This window comes from Melospiza melodia, chromosome 2, assembly GCF_035770615.1.
Source record: "Melospiza melodia melodia isolate bMelMel2 chromosome 2, bMelMel2.pri, whole genome shotgun sequence".
Classification (NCBI taxonomy): Eukaryota; Metazoa; Chordata; class Aves; order Passeriformes; family Passerellidae; genus Melospiza; species Melospiza melodia.
This window is the reverse complement of record NC_086195.1, coordinates 20,465,802-20,482,476: the sequence shown is the minus strand read 5'-3', so window position 1 is coordinate 20,482,476 and position 16,675 is coordinate 20,465,802. Positions and strand designations below refer to the sequence as shown.

The 16,675-nt window shown below is 39.1% G+C and overlaps 1 protein-coding gene across 5 annotated transcripts in view; it reads right to left on the bottom strand.

Moving 5' to 3' along the window:
• Positions 1-16,675, bottom strand: part of MID1 (midline 1) — a 240,041-nt gene that overhangs the window by 90,482 nt on the left and 132,884 nt on the right. For all 5 annotated transcript variants that reach the window (XM_063147795.1, XM_063147802.1, XM_063147780.1 and 2 more), the window contains exon 2: positions 5,160-5,875. In XM_063147795.1, the coding sequence (XP_063003865.1) occupies positions 5,160-5,819 (660 nt within the window). In that variant the 5' untranslated portion in view covers positions 5,820-5,875. The remainder of the gene's footprint in view (positions 1-5,159; positions 5,876-16,675) is intronic.

Here is a 16,675-nt window from a genome sequence, read left to right as displayed (position 1 = left end):
AGAAAGACAAAATAAATTCCCCAATGGCTCCAAGCCCTGGGGTCTAAGTTTAGATTCTCTGGGAAGCCAAGGTTGAAACTGGCTCTCTGAGACACATTTTTATAAACAAAGTTTAGTTCCTATCTAAGGTGGGGAGGAATTCAGAAAAGGGTAAAATCAGGGAAGAATTACCTCACCATTTCAGTCACTAATTGGGGATTCTTGTCAGTTACGCTAATTTGCTAAACATATAAAAATTGTATGCACTCTATGTTACGTGTGCATCTTTGGTGCTTTCCATCTAGCAAGTTGTGCACCTATGGATCTACAGATCCTTAGAAAGGTGACTTCTTTTTATCACCTAACTAGGTCTGGCTTATGCTTTTAGGAAAAACAAAAAGGCATCACTACCAGTTGGACTTTATTAAAATAGATTGCATTAAAAACCAAGGTAGTGAAGTTAAGAGTATGCAGAGAAACTGTAAATTTAGATTTGAAAATATTCAGCTATTAAAAAGGACACATGCATAGAATTCTAAAAATAGAAAACAAGTAAATCTATTGATGCATAATTTATATATATATATTTGACCTTTGATTATACTTTTACTGACCTACACATATATATGAAGCTGTATATTTTTACTTAAACACAGGCATATGTGTGTTTCTTCAAATTCAAGATTCTAGATATTCCTTAAGTTAGACATTCTTGAAAATTACCCATATTTCTATGGTAGACAACTCTACATAGACACAAATGCCAACATATTGCAATATATCAATTACTATGAACTGAGATTACAAAATAAAGCCATATAAAAATAGTTGGAAAGTTTCAACACATATTTTTCCAGAATCTTTGCAAAGTTACTTAAACATGAGAAGTTTTTCAATCTATAATGTGCATATAGCAGGGAAGCCGACATATTTGTAGAAGCTGTGGTCTTAAGAAAGTCTCCTACCTTTATACGGTGAAAGGTTTAGAAAATATTAATTCATTCCTCCCTACGTGGAAACAATTCCTATTCCTTTAATATTCGTGAGTAGTTGAATTGACACACAGTAGAAAAAGTAATCCTTGCATCCTGAATCAACAGATTTGGAAAAATAGATGTGTATGGATTCTATCACTAAAACTATCTGGAAACCAGACCAACAAGAAGCTCCTTCTCTTTCTGGAATTGCTGAGTGCTATTCAGAGAGCTGCCCTGCTTCATAAACATGCCCAAAACAACTCAGCAATAATAAATTTCAAACTGAAATATGGAGAACCAGAGCTAAGCTACCAGAGCTAAGTTTGATTCCGCAAAGATCTTTCTTGACCAAGCATTAGAAAAATTGTGCCAAAACTATTTTTGGCAAGATATATGTTAGAGGCTAAATTCTAAGTAAATATGAAGACATGTAAAAAAATTAGTTCCAATGCTGTTATGCTGGCTTTATACAATTTCAAAATACGTCTTACCATCTATCTTTCCCTTTTGTTTTAACTCTTCATGGCTCTTTGCTAATATTAAATAAGTCATATATTTCCATCCACATCTTAGAAGTTTGCTCCTCCTCAAATATTCTCTATTGTTCAAAACAAATCTTATCTGTGTTTTTTCCTCATGTTCATGAGTTTAAGTACATCTATCCAGCAATAGTAATTTTGTTATCTTTTTCTGAAAGAAAAAAAAAGAATATATGTTTAAATTGTAATTTTCTTTTTTTTTTTTGCAACAAGAGAAGAAAGTGAAGAATCAATATCAAAATTAACCATAAATATTTTTGAGGTAATATGATGTGGTAAGCACAGTCATTTATTCTTCCTGTATTTAAAACCTTGATTGTTTTTGCCGTTAAAAATTATTTTTATCACAATTTTGATCACCACATCATAAATCTTGTGTATTGCCAGTATATTTCCTGTTCTGTTTTGGTTTATTGCTTTTTCCATTACTAATATGCATCTGTTTATGATCAACTTTAAAAAGAAAAAGAAAAACCAAACCAAAGTGCATCTATAAGCACTAGACCAACAGTGAGCACGAAGGTGGCATCGTGGCTGTACCGCTAAGCAAGAAAGGATTCCTCCTCAAGGAACACAAATGCCCTCAATTCCCCCTGCCCCAGTACAGGTTGGGAAATAGAAGCACCTCTTAGGGATGGAGATATTGGTACCAAAGGAAAGCACTTTCACATTTTGAGACGTCCACTATTGTTGTTACACTCGCTGTTAAACACACTTCAGTGTAGATGCCTCTGCTGGACAAGAGTACAGAACTCCTAATTAAGGAGCTTCATTTTTGCCACAAAAGGAGCTAGATTGTAATGGAATCTTTTGTCCTGTGCTTAATGACGGGTGAGATATTGTTTAAACCACTAGCAACACCACTGCAAGAAAATGTGAGTAATTAGCATAGCTTAACACCCAGAACAGCACCAGTTGCTTTTGTTAGTACCAGTAGTGTGTCGATTTAAAAAGAAAAATCAAAAGAGTCACCTTAAGTGGGTCAGCTTTTCTTTTTGAAAGGTAAGGTTAATCACACATTTTTTTAACTGATCTATACTATTGGCTATCTCATTCTTTCAGATTTTTTTTTAAAGATTGAAAGTAGCCTATATCAAACCCTGCGTATACTAAAAAGTCATTGCAGCAAAATAGCAAGCAACCACCCATTTTCTCAAGTGGGAATTTGCTAATCCATTTTAGTGTTTAATTTGCATGGGGTAGGTGCACACTATCTGTAAGTTAAGAAAGACCATCTGCAATCTCATGCCTAATATTATATTACAGAAAGACCAGTGATTCAGGAGGTCATATCACCCTTAAGGAAGGAAGAGGAAGAGGCCTGAATGTGAAAATGGAGATGAAATTTTTGATGCTGGTGGAACTGGTATCACTCCGACTTCTGAGGGACAAATGCCAATCTACAGAACTGAAAATCTTATTTTCTAAGATTGATTTGTAAACCAGAACTAATTCCTGTAATGGGAGCGGTAACAAGAAAAGGAAAGACATTACTTTCAGATTACCTACTTGCGAACAGAGAATGGATGCTGGATCTGCATGGAAACCACTTGGACTAGTATTCCTGGATCAGAGTGTAAATGTGTCGTACATGCAGCGTAATGGGCACAACTGATGCCATCACTAGTGTTACCAACATGAAATAGGCTGCTTCATGACTAAGATGATAGGAACAGGATTTCACATGGACTACCAATTGTGTGTGCAAAGGTCTTTTATACAGTTTGGGTACAAAGAAATTCTTCATCTCAAAAAAATCATACAAATAATATAAATAATGCTAGGAGTTGTCATTCTGAGACAAGAGTTATTTGGCTCAAGTCTACACTAACCATTAAATTAGTACTTTAATTCGTCTTTAAGGTGGCTTGTGTAAAATCTTTAGTAGGCTTAGGACTTCAGTTGCCTTGCTTAGGTTAGCTAAGCTGGGTGACATCCAATGTGAATGTTATTTATATTTTCTAGCTTCAGAGCTTGCTTAGTCATCTTTGCACAGAAAAGACACAGATCGTGAAAAAATATCCTCATTTTCTTCCTATCAACAGTATTGAGTCAAAGATCACAAGGGAGAAGACAGGCCTTTTAAAGTCTTCTTTCAAGACTTGCATTATCTATGTGCAACAAGACCAGAAATGTTTACTCCGTTTTTTTACATCATCAAAAATATGCTTATCCAGTACGTAATGTTGAAGGTCTTTCATGTTAAGTAGTGTATTCCTAATGGTATAAAGTTGGAAATCAATACATTGTTATGTCACTAACTAGTAGCACCTGGTAAGGATGTAAACTCACTGGATTAATAAAAAACACAGTAAATCCAGGCAGCTGTTCACTTTTATGGCCCATGTTAATGTTATCAACGACAAATCTATTAAAATAGAAAATTAGTTCAGAAAAAGAGAAAGCAAAAATAACAACTCTTTGGTAAATAAAAAAGTCTTTAAGAGATGAAAGGAAGTTATCGGGTCCAGGTAAAGAAGCGTCTTTCATTGTGTTCATATGAATATGATGTGCATATTTGCATAGCATAAAGGCGCAAAACCTGCACAGAATGCGTGTGCAGATTTCACCAGTGAGCACCTAAAGTGATCATAGACATGAGTGCAGCCACACACTTTAATCTGTAAGTATTTAAGTTAGTTAAACCTATAATTCAGTGGTTTTTCCGTGTTCAGAATTCTGTTTGGAAACGCTGGCAGTTGAACCTTGCTCTCCATGCTTGCGATTTCTGGATTGCAGTCCATGTTTAAAAATTCCACCCACAGCTGCACACAGGCACATGCAGACAGTCTGGAGGGAGCAGGTGGAGGAAAGTGGGGAATGCCTGATTCCTGCCTTGGCTCTGCAACAGCACAGAATCAGCATGAGAGAAATGCACACCCAGGTGGGTGTGAGGTCACCTGCCTTGGCCTCAATGTTCAGCAGGAGCTCTGCCTCTGCTGGCAGCCTGGAGAGCCTCCAGAGCACCCTGAGACCTGGCTGCCGACTGCCACCTCGCTCAGGGTGTCCTGCAGAGGACCAGGCTGTGGGAGCCTCCCAGCTACCTGGCAGGAGATGCTCCAGAGGCTTCCAGAACCGTGGGAATGCTGCAAGATCAGAAACAATTTTGGCTTTGTTACTAGGATTGCTCTGCCTGCGAGCCTGGTGGGAGGCAGCGCGGGAAGAGCAGAGCCGGCGTTCGGCTTCCCTGGCTGGATGGGCAGCTGGCATCCCTGAAGCCAGCACAGATAAATGCATCTCCTGTTAGGGGTGATGTGAAGGGCTTTTCACAATGAAAGCAACCTAATGAAAAAGGATCAACAGCAAAGCCTGTGCAAAGAATGCATGACATTTCAGTCTGTGTATGTGAAGTCAGCGCAAAACATGGCCAGCTGCAGGTAGGTAGGAAAATTCACCTGAACAGTACTTTGCACTGCATATTCCTTATGATAGCTTTAGAGAAACCCAAACACAAGTGAGGAATTTCATCTTAAGTAAAATCTGGCACCTTTTACATGGTGACCAAACGCACATACAGATCTGTATATGTATCTCATATGATTAGAGATCGCACACCTGCCTTTCCCAGCTGCTGCTGGAATGAGGACTTTAGCATGCAACCAAAAGATATTTTCCTTCCCAACCACACACTGCTTGGCTAAAAGAACTGATAGGTAACACTAACCTTTAGCTTGTCATAGCGGTCACTTAAAGCTGCCACCTGATGGTCACGGTGTCGCCCGACCAGTTTACACAAGGCACAGATTAACTGGTCATCAGTCACACAGTACATGTTAACTTTCTCGTCCTCATGCTCCAAGCACATTAATCCTCTGATGTGAGAGTCCGGGATGGGCTCAATGAGACGGTGGCCGGTGAAGGGCTTCTTGTTGGGGTGAGTGGCTTTCAGGCACTCCTCGCAGTAGGACACCTCGCAGGTAACGCAGGTTTTCACCGCCTCCTGGGCAGGGTCCTGGTCGCAGAACTGGCAGAGCACCTTCTCGCAGGACGACATGCTGTTGTTATCGAACGCCCGCTCCCGGCGGGTCTCGCTGGGGGAGTTGGGCCCGCTGACGGAGGCTTTCTGAAACCTGTCGATGATGTTCTGCAGGGTGACGTTGCGCTTGAGCCCGTCTAGACCGCGCTGGCTGAGGGTGATGACATAGCGGCAGGTCGGGCACTGGAAGGCGGTGATAGACTCCACCGGCTCGTTGGTGGCGCAGTGGGAGACCAGGATGCGGTGCGCGCAGTTGAAGCAGAGGCTGTGAGCGCAAGGCAGCAGCAGCGGGTCTTCAAACAGCTCCAGACAGATAGGGCAGGTCAGTTCTGACTCCAGTGTTTCCATCTTCAGGCAAAGCTTTCCTGTGGCGTCAGCGAAATCCAGGGAAGCTGATCAGCTATCTGGAAACACATGTAAAATTCGATTAGGCAAGAGAAAACATGAGGGGTCAGCCATGGGGGGTTGTCAGCTTTCGCCACCGCTCCCTGGTCTATCAACCCACCATGCCGGGTGGGAGAGCAATCCAAAGTTTTGAACCTGCACATACACACATCAAGGTATTTAAACTGTTTTATTCTATCCCCCCCACCTTCTGTTCACTTAAGAATGTAAAAGCCCAAATGTTCTTATCTTTTTTCTCTTTTCCTTTCTTTGTTATGCAATCATTATTAAAATGCATTATTAAAACCCAAAATTATGAACTTCAAAAGCCTATTACAGCAAAATTAAATTTCTTTTGCAGATGCTGCTTTTGGCTTCACTCATCTATTAGTAAAACTTAAAAAAAAAACAACCCACCTTCAATTTTGTATGGCATTGTTCAAGGATTAGTCCAGACTATTACAACTGATAAATTTAAAATCTCTATTAGCATTGAGTTATTTTATCAGATTGAATTTTTCACTTGCTACTATAGGAATAGCACAGCATTTAGAGTACATGTCTGTGTTTATTTATGTAAATATATATATGGATTTAAACAAAAGGAATAATGTTTCTAGCACGTGATATCCTACACATATATATCATATATACTCCTATGTATTTCAATAACACATGCAGCTGTATTTATGTACAGCTATATCTTTGTGCATATATACCTGTATATATATGCCAAAAAGTGTATCACATACATGTTTGTAGTAAGATTAATATAGCCACAAGGAGCACACAGTGCTGTAACTGAAATGCCTAAATCAAGATGAATTAGGTACATGCCAAACAGTAGCTTAGTCCAAATTAGTGATGATCCCAATCTCTAATACAAGAAAAGCCTCTAGACAGTAGGATAGTAAAATGTAGTGAGATAGGGAAATGTGTGATTTGCTTAGGAGGAGTTTGTGTAAGTATCCACTTTTGTATGAGTACTCTCTACTGCTAAAACATACGAACTACGGCTTACTTTAGTGACCTTATTAAACCCCTGAAGTGGATTTGGACTAGAATCAACGACTTTTTGAATGGAGGGCTTGGGATTTTCTGAAGAAGGCAGCGGTATACCCCCATCAGAGATCAACTGAAACTTCCTTTTGCTTCTTTTCCTGTGCTCAGCGTTACAGAGAATGGTTTTGAAAGAGTCGCCCTACGCGACTCTCCCTGCCTGAGCTCCCGTCAAGGGCCCGTCACTGCTGCAAGCAGACGGGTCAGTGAAGCAGAAGCAAAAGCTATGCTTCACACTCGCAGAGCTGTACCTCTTCACAGTACAATCTATTTAAGCTTTGTTGCTCATAACTGAGGATGGCTTCAGATGGCACAGCTGCATCGTCTTTACACTGTAAAGTCATTGTTCAGTTGTGTGAACTATTGACTCCTCCCCTGGCCAGGGAAAAAGACAGAAGGACAAGAATCCCCCACAAACAAACCTTGATTCATTAAGGGTGAGAAAAGCCCAGGGCTCATTAGCAGCCTTGGGAACCAAGCAGGCTTGAATCTTCTGTACTTCATGACAATTAGCGTGGGGAGCATGGTGGCAGTGACAGGAATGCTACCTATAACCCCAACATGAACCAAGCAAAAAGGAAAGTTCAGCTAACAGAGGCAAGGTTCAGACTTCACCATTGGTATTTAGTCCTCCTTGCTGTGTGGGAAGAGCAGCAAGGCGTCTGTTCCAGAGGTATGCCTAGAAATGAGGATACTTTGCCTCTTTGCACTAATGCGTCCTTTTATTCTGCCAAGAAATCTGAGCATTTAAAAAATGCACTGACCCTATCACAAAATTTGCTTTCCTGTATCTTCCATGATGCTAATCTTTTTTGAAATAAAGTTCAGTTTGCCAAAGACTAATTCATTTATAGCTATCCATCAGCTGCCATAATTGCATGGTGCATCTGGTCAAAATTAAACGTCTGGAAATTTAATATAAGCAGGAAGACAACTCCCTTCTCAGCCATAGCCATACAGCAGAGAAGAGATTAAAGCCTTTTCTGCAAATGAAGACCAGTTTGTCTTTCCCCCTCTTCACTCTCTGTCTCACAGAAGTCCCAAAAGATCAAAATCTCATTCACATTGTTTGAATCCCTTCCACACCACAACTGTCTACCTCATCATCCTCTTATCCTGCAGGCTGAATACTGGAAAAGGGAGAACGGGATTTGGGTTTGGCAGGAGACAATGTTTAAAAAGACAAACTAATCATTTCTCATCTATTGGCAGCCCTGTGAAAACCTGCCAGCATTAAAGGTTTCTTTCTCAGGACCATGTTCAGAATACAGGGCTTTCTTCTATGCTAATCTCTCTGCACAAATTCCTTCTCCTCTTCCCTGTGCCAAACAGTTTCATTCATTCTGTTTCCTTCTTAAAGCACTTTTTTTTAAAGCAAAGGCTTTTTTATGGTACTCATATCAAAGAGATGTATAGATAAACAGCTAGAAGCAGCAGAAAAACATTTGCATCACTGCCTCACAGAAAGATGTTTGAATCACCATCGGGGCTCTACACAAATACCACCATCTCAATTGATGACTAACTCTAATCTATCTGACCTGAATGAGCAGCAGCTGAGCCCTAACTAATGCTATTCAGTATGAGCAAGGGTGCCAAAATCTGATCTCAGACTGTAAACGTCTTGGAATAAGAACCTATCTTCCAAGGTAAACAAAGCTGAGCACACTGATAGAGACCAAAAAAATTACATTTCCCCCTTTTCTTTTGCAGTTGCAAATAAGTCAAAACACAGCACATCTAGGACTGAATAATGAATCCTTTGAGAGCCTCTCACCAAAGACAGGCTGCATTTCTGGACAATCAAATGACTACTCTAATCCATTGAATTTCTGCTTTAACATTTAAGTGGGTGCCTAAAGCACACACAGAACAGTGTGCTGATGATCCAGCTACAAAATCTTTCAAACTCACTGGCCCTTGCCTTAAGGTTTCATACTAAATTTGGGGTTTTCTTTCTTCCTTGAGAATGGCAGAGAATTCATAGCTACAGAAAACTGGAAGAAACACAATATGCATTGTTTATGTATGCATATAAAATGGAATACAACTTAAGGTTGTATTCCACATTCAACCTAGCTCAAAAATTGAAATGCACATAGCCTCCAGACGCAGAAAGGAATGAAGGAATTTCAAGTACACAATTTCCTATTTGCAAAAATACAGAATTATTGTCAGAAAATTATCTTACCAAAATGTTACTGAAATGACAAGAGTTATTTTTCTACCCACAGGAGGTAATTTTAAGAGCAGATATCAAAATAAAAGACATTGACAAAAGAAATGTTATTTAAACAACAAAAATATACTTAAGTAACTTTGAATTTGTGACATCCCCCTAGGCGCATAATGATTAGTTATGCAGTATATTGTAAACATGCACTAAATAAAATCTCAACATCAATGTAGTTTATTGCAAGATTCTACTAGCACTAGAGGAATTAGCATCTCTGTACCTCTGCTTACAAGCATGACATATTTTGTAGGTGGCATTAACACCTTCATTTGCCAAGACATAGTCCAGCAGCAACTGGGGTAACTTCTGAGATAACAGATTTAGGAAGGGAAAAAAAAAAGTTACTGCAGAGAAGCAATAGCAATGAGAGAAGAAAGGTGTTGAAAGCGAAGGAAGACGACCCATCCTTTGATCAGCATCGAACTCCGATTTATTGATCAACCATGCACATTTTATAATGGGGTTAATTAAATTCATACATATTGCAAAACCCGAGCTCATCATTGGTTACAGATTAAACACTAACCCCTCCTTTTGTTTTCAATACCTGTAGTTTGTTATTGAAACCAAGATTTGTGTTCTCACCCTGTTATGAAAGTTCTCATCGCCTCCATGTTTGTCAACTTTTGCTTTCCCAAAACTTATCCAAGGACAAGATATTTACTTGTTATTAAAAACAACCTGAGAACTTCTGCTGTTTACATAAACGTGCCTGAGAACTTTTGTTGTTTACAGAAACAGGCTGTGAGAATTTGCTCCTCACAGCTGCCTTTTACTTTTCCATCAGCTGTACATGATTATGGCATGTCTGAACAAAACTCTATAAGCCATTTCTGAGCAAAATTCTCCAACAGAAAGGAGTGAGAGTATGTGAGAGAAACAGCCCTACAGACAACAAGGACAGTGAATAAGGAGAGGGAGGAGGTGCTCCAGGTGCAGATTTCCCTGCATCTTGAAAGGAATAAGATGAATGTGTCTTTACAAACAGATGGTGTGAATCTGCTTGTAGATTAGGGCCCAGGGACTTGTAGGTAGGGAAGTAACAGGAGAAATTATGAGTTTCAGAAAATACAACCAATGGACATGGAAAGATGCTCAGCCAAGGTCGTGCTAAATTTCTGAACTTTGAGAAGAAGAACAAAGATTTAATAGAGCTATGTTATACACAGGGCGTGTGGGGGTTTGTGTGTGCATGTTAAGGGGAACATATAATAAGTGAATTGGGAAGTCTGCATCTTCCAAGTACCTTAGCCAATGGGGAAATGGAAAGAGTGATGGGGCCAGGAAAATTGGGCTGAAAAGGAGGCTGTGTCCTCCAGCAATTTGAGACCCCATGGAGAAACTCCCTATGGCTTCTCCCTTGTTCATGAATAAAGTTACTTCTGTCACATTTTTGGACATAAACCTCTGGCAATGAGACTTTTTCCACATAAACCCATGGTGAAGACCATGATGAGTCAGGCTGTCCCCCTGCAGTGGTCCATGGTGGAGCTGAGATCCACCTGCAGCCCCTTGCAGGACTTCACACCAGAACAGGTGAGTGCCAAAAGGAGTCTTTGACCCTGTGGGAAGCCCCTGCTGGAGCAGATTCTGGGCAGGATTTGTGACCCTGTGATGGACCTGTGTAGGAACAGCCTGTTCCTGAAGGACTGCACATTGTGGGAGGGACCCACACTGGAGTTTGTGAACAACTGTACTCTATGAGAAAAACTCATGTTGCAAAAGTTGTTGTAGGAACTGCTGTCTCCAATGGGATGGATCCGACTCCGGAGCAGGTGAAGAGAGTAAAGAGCTCTCCATATGAGGAGGAAGGAGTGGCAGAAAAAATGTGTGATGTACTGACTGCAACCCCCATTCCCCATCTCCTACTGCTGCTAGGGAGAACAAGCAGAAAAATCAGAAGTGAAATTAAGCCTGGGAAGAAGGGGTGGAGGAGAAGGTATTCTATTTCTCCTTGCCTGATTCTGATTTCATGGGTAAAAAGTTAAATTAATTTTCCCAAGTTGATTCCGTTTTGCCTATGACAGTAACTGGTGAGTGATCTCTCTGTGTCCTTACCTTGACCTATCAAGCCTTTTATTGTATTTATTTTCCTTGCTCAGCTGAGGAGAGGAGTGACAGAGCAGCTTTGGTCGGCACTTGGCATCCAGCCAGGGTCAATTCACCACAAGTATAAAACTACCCTTATAAATGAATGTGTCAAAAATTCTGGTATATTGAGATCGCTTTTGGTCAGTAAAACACTACAGAATTCTCCCCACACTGAATAAATCCCTAGCTACTACAATAAAGTGGGCGGGCAATGTTGTAGCATGCCACACAGTGTCTCCTGCTCTTCTTCTATTCCAGCTGGTCCTACAACCTTCAGGATATGTGAGAACAGAATCCACTAGGAGTAGAAAAGCAGTGGGAAACCACGTCCTACAAGACTTCACTTTCTGCTTTTGTAAAGGTGGAGGTCATGGCATGAATAAAGCTGTTTCATTTCAATCGTAGTGAACTCAGTCCTGTTGCAGGAGGAAGAAGCTGTAGGCTATTTTAGAAATTTTAAGCACCTTACTAACAAGTAGCGCTGGGTAAAAGAGTTGGACTGGTGAAATGTTCCAAAATTCCTTGAAAATCCTCTCTGGTAGAATCACAGTGGTTTGGTGAATTATAGGCAAAATATGCCTAAGCAGGGTTGAATAGCATTTTTTGTAGTCATGTTTTCTAACAATTTACTGTGATAAGACTGCTATGGAATGGCTGTTAGAGTAAGGCCATTTCAATCCTGGTCCTCCAAACTCATATAAAGGATGGATACAAGACCCCTGGTTATTTTAAAGATTGAAGACTAAGATTTTTGTTGAGAATACTTGGCATCTTTTTCAGATAGAAAATGAAATTTTTTATTATTATTATATAGTGGCATTTATTCTTAAAATGCCACTATACAAATATGAAAAGAAATGTAATACAAAATACAAGTATGTAATGCAATAAAATGAGTTATGCTTGCATACATACGTCCATACATGTATATATCCTAGGTTTACAGTACAAGGGGAATTGCAGTCAGCAACCACACTATTCCTGAGTAATCCATGGAATGCTTAAGCAGTTTACTACCATAATACAGAGCTGTAGTTTTCAAAGTCACAACATTTTTCTGTTAAGTGCACAATAAAAGTAAAGTTATTATCTTTTGTTCTTGTGATAAGCCTGCTATTCTATCATTTTCTAGGATATACACAAAATTGTCTGGGGAACAACTTTTCCTTCCAACAAGTGAATGTGATTGTTCCACAGCCCATTCAATCAACATTTCAAATGCAATCAAACCAATGAACTCCTGCATAGCCTAGGTGGTCCTTAGTCCATGACAGATTTTACCTTCTGCAGCGCAGATATTGAAGCTTGTGGGTACTTCTGATGTTAGCAATGGCCAACAGCACAGCTACTGAGATATTCATGTAAATAGTGGTTTGTGTCAGTAGTGCAAAAAGAACTAATAATCCAACATCAGATTTGTTTTCAGAAATGTTTAATGGAAACTACTGTAGCAGTAAACCAAGCAAGCTGCAAACACCCTGAAGCAAGCAAATACTTGTTTTCCCACTGGCTTTTATCAAAGCAGTGAGAACTGATAAATATTCAAAGGATAGTGTCTGTTCAACAGCTCCTGATATGCAAAAACAAATGATCAGCATGAAAGAAAATTACTAGTTCATCCTATTCATACATTTTCATTGGCAGAAGAATTATCATCTGCCTTGTCTAGAAGTTACATGCAGTGTTTCCATAATGTTGAGATAGTTGTTTGCAACATTTAAATTATATCAATACAGGAAAAGCACACCTGCTATGCTGTTTGCAGTGTTATAAAGCCTTGACAACATCCCTTTCTGGTTGAAACATATGCTAGCAGGAGAATGTATTTTTGAAAAGATGAATCCTCTTAAGTTATTCGGTGAGACAAGAACATCTCACAGAATTAAGGTTTTGGCACAACATCATATGTTCCTGCTCATGCGAGATAAAACAATAAGTAAGGCTCAAAAACTAACAGACTACAAAAAAAATCTTGACCTGTAAATCCCAAAGCAATTAATCAGTTGCTGATTTAGTATGATATACAGTAATATATTAGATACAATATTACACATGCACATAAACCTACACTACAATATACTTGGAATGCTTTTTAGTCTTTATTTTTCCATGTTCTTGCAACTCCTGTATCTTTACATTCTTTAGATAGAAGATCTAATATTTCTCAAAATTCTTCAGGTGAAGGAAAGCAATTAATTGTTTAATATTTAGCATATGGGAATCAGCACCGACCTCCAATTAAATTTAGGGTTGAGGGTCTGTTCTATAAATCTCCTCAACTGAATTCTAACTCTACATTTGAGAAAATGGCATTTATTCTGGGGTATATCATTGCTGTATAGGAACAAATATCAAGTTCATGTCTTGGTCTGACACTGGCAGCATGGAAAAAAAAATGGAGCAACCTCAAAAACTTACTGAAGGGGACAAATTGCTTTGTACCACACCACTCTTTTTTCCTCACTCCTTTCAACCTAACAGCTTCCTTGATATAAATGCCACTCCACAACAAAAGGAAGGTAAAATAATTTTACCCACCCAAACCCACTAGTTTTCATAAGGTTTTGGTTGCAGGATAGAGTTGAAATCTCCCACATTTTCCCAGCTTGTGTAATGCCTAAGGTGACACAGTACACCCTGAATTTTAACATAGACTATTCAGCAACAGAAGCACTCAGAAATTATGTGTTCCAACACATTCCTTCTAGTCACAATGGGTCACACAGAGCCATGTTAGTGCAGCTTGGAAACTCTGTAGCTGTTAAGCTACTGTGAGTTTTCAGAGGTGGCACAAAGAAATTCTTGCATTCTCTTCCCACCAAGTTGTTCTATGAATTCCTTCCCCACAGCTAAGTAAAGGGAATCATGGGTCCTAAAGTTCACAATCACTGTCTTCACTTAGATAATCACATTTTAATTTCTCACAGAAGGATAGCCTGCTATTCTTATGCTTCCTTATCTGAGAGATATCTTTCTTATCTGGATCTGCTTTCTTATCAGAGAGAGCATTTAAAGTAACAGCAGTAATTCCCAGGAACTGGTACAGATATAAAGATGTCACCTCAACCACCACATAGGGCTCTGAAGCTAAACTACCTGCAAGATATATTTTTGATGAACTAAAACTCCTTATATTTATAATCACATTACAATATATCACAATGTATTGTGAGCGTTGTACGAGTGTGTGTGTATATGAGAGTATTATGTATATGTATATGAGAGTATTCAGTGTATATGAGAGTGTCAACCTCTCACTGTCCTGTTCCCTGATCCTCGTATGCAATCCTCAAAAAAGCCTAGAAAATATTTTTTAAAGGAATGAACACATTTTCATAGAGTTCTACTCTGCAGATTTACAAAGAATATAAAGAGATTCTGGCTATTGCAAAAAAACCCCCACCCTATTGTCTAACACTGAAGAGCCCCTTCTAATTTATGCTTGCTGTACTCTCAGTACACTGAACTCCCTAAGATCATTGTTGTATTTAAAACTCAAGATTTTAATTAGGTCATTAATTAGCTGTGAACCATGGCAAGATGGAAGATAAGGAACAAGTCACATCTGTGGTCTGAAGGTTATCTGTTTTAGATCCCTGACAGAAACATCTCACCACTGGAGGGAACACCCAGCTCAGGCTTCCTGGATCTGAAAATAATAAAATGGGAATCAGCAAGAAGACTACTCCATTAAAAGGAGAATCTTCACCCAGGTCCTTGCCAGACCCTGAGTCCAGCTCTGAGGAGTGGGGACATCTTGCGCCTTACTGGTGTCACCGGGGCCACCATGGGCATGTTTCTGCCACCACAGCTTGGGGTACCAGGCTCCTGTTCACCATTACCAGGAGGATTTTTAGGAGCATTCTTCAGTTCAGTAGTCCAGAACAGAAATCTGCAAGTCCCTGTTAGCAAATCACTAAGTGAAAAAATATGAGAATGCAGTCCTTCTCTCTTGCTGCACAGTGGTTCCTAAATGCAAGTGGTGGCTTTCATCTGAACTGGTGTCTATAGGGTCCCTTGGAAATCAATGGAAAGTAATAGCCATCTCTAAAGCCACCTGATTTAGACTACATGAGATTTTCTTTAGTATTATGTGATCTGTGCTTTCTAGATCTGTTTATTTTATTCCAAGTATGAAAGGAACTTTAGAATCTAAGAAATTAAGACTATATCAACTAACAAGTAACTCTTTCCAGTGCTCTTGAGCTGTAAAAAAAGAAAATAGAGAATCTAACATCTTTTTTATTCTTATGTGCTCAATGATCACTTGTTTAGCCAAATTTACTTCCAATAAATATCTTCAAATAGGTTTAATTTCTATTGTTCTCTAGTTAAAAATCCAAGAGGAAAAAACTGAGTTGAGTTGCAGGAAAATGATCCCAGAACAACCTCTTTCCAGCTGACACCACTGAGCAGGGATTTTTCTGGACTTGGATAGTTGTACTTCTAAATTACTGTATCAATACCACCAATAGGCCTCTCAAATAAAAGGTTCTTAACATCATTCACAAAATAGCTTAGCAGCTTTGAAGAGAGAATGGAAACAGAAAACAATAGCTTAATTATTACATCCCTTTAGATGTTCTTCATCAAAAAAGCATCATAGTTTATCTCAAAAAAAAAATAGAACAAAATTGTACATTTCCTGTCAGCTGACAAGCAGGTCAGTGTTACTGTAATAACTAGAGTAGCACTTGAGAAAGAGTTACTGGTATGCATCTGCACAGCTTCCAGCTTCTTATTCCAGCAGCTTCATAAATACCTATTATCAAACATCACTGAATGTCATCTTATCCTCAGACAACTGTTTTTCTTGAAATACTTTACTGGGAAAATCACACGATGACTCTGTACCTATGAGCTATACATGCTGCTGATTCTCCTAAATGTATGCTGCATTTTGTGGGCTTTAGTGGATATAGAATTTGCATGCAAAATAACTGTAGTGACCAGACCATTAGTCTGAGCATATTGGTGCCAAATGTACATCCTTGGAAAAAACATCACCTCTCAGCCATCATACTTGAAACATGGCATTGCTTTAGGTTATGTAACTTCATCATTTACAAATAAATAAATGGAATTTGAAAGACTTTGCTCAAGGACTGAAGCAGGCATCAGGGAATTATTGTATTCTTTAAATTTTTCTCATGTAAACATGTATCTCAGCTTTCATCTGTTATTTTAAAAACAGAATTATAATGTTCCAGATGTTGTTAACACTATGCAGATGCTAATGCCCCTTTATCTCTCTAACTGGTTTTATGACAAATAACAAGACAATAAGTCCTTGTTTGAAAACACGAGATGAAAAATGCTCCATTTTTTCCCAGACCTTCCAGTACCAAAAAGATAATTCATCACAGCAACAGAGCAAACCTCAACTCCTCCCTAGGACTGCTAAACACATTATAAAATACTTCCTAAATTACTT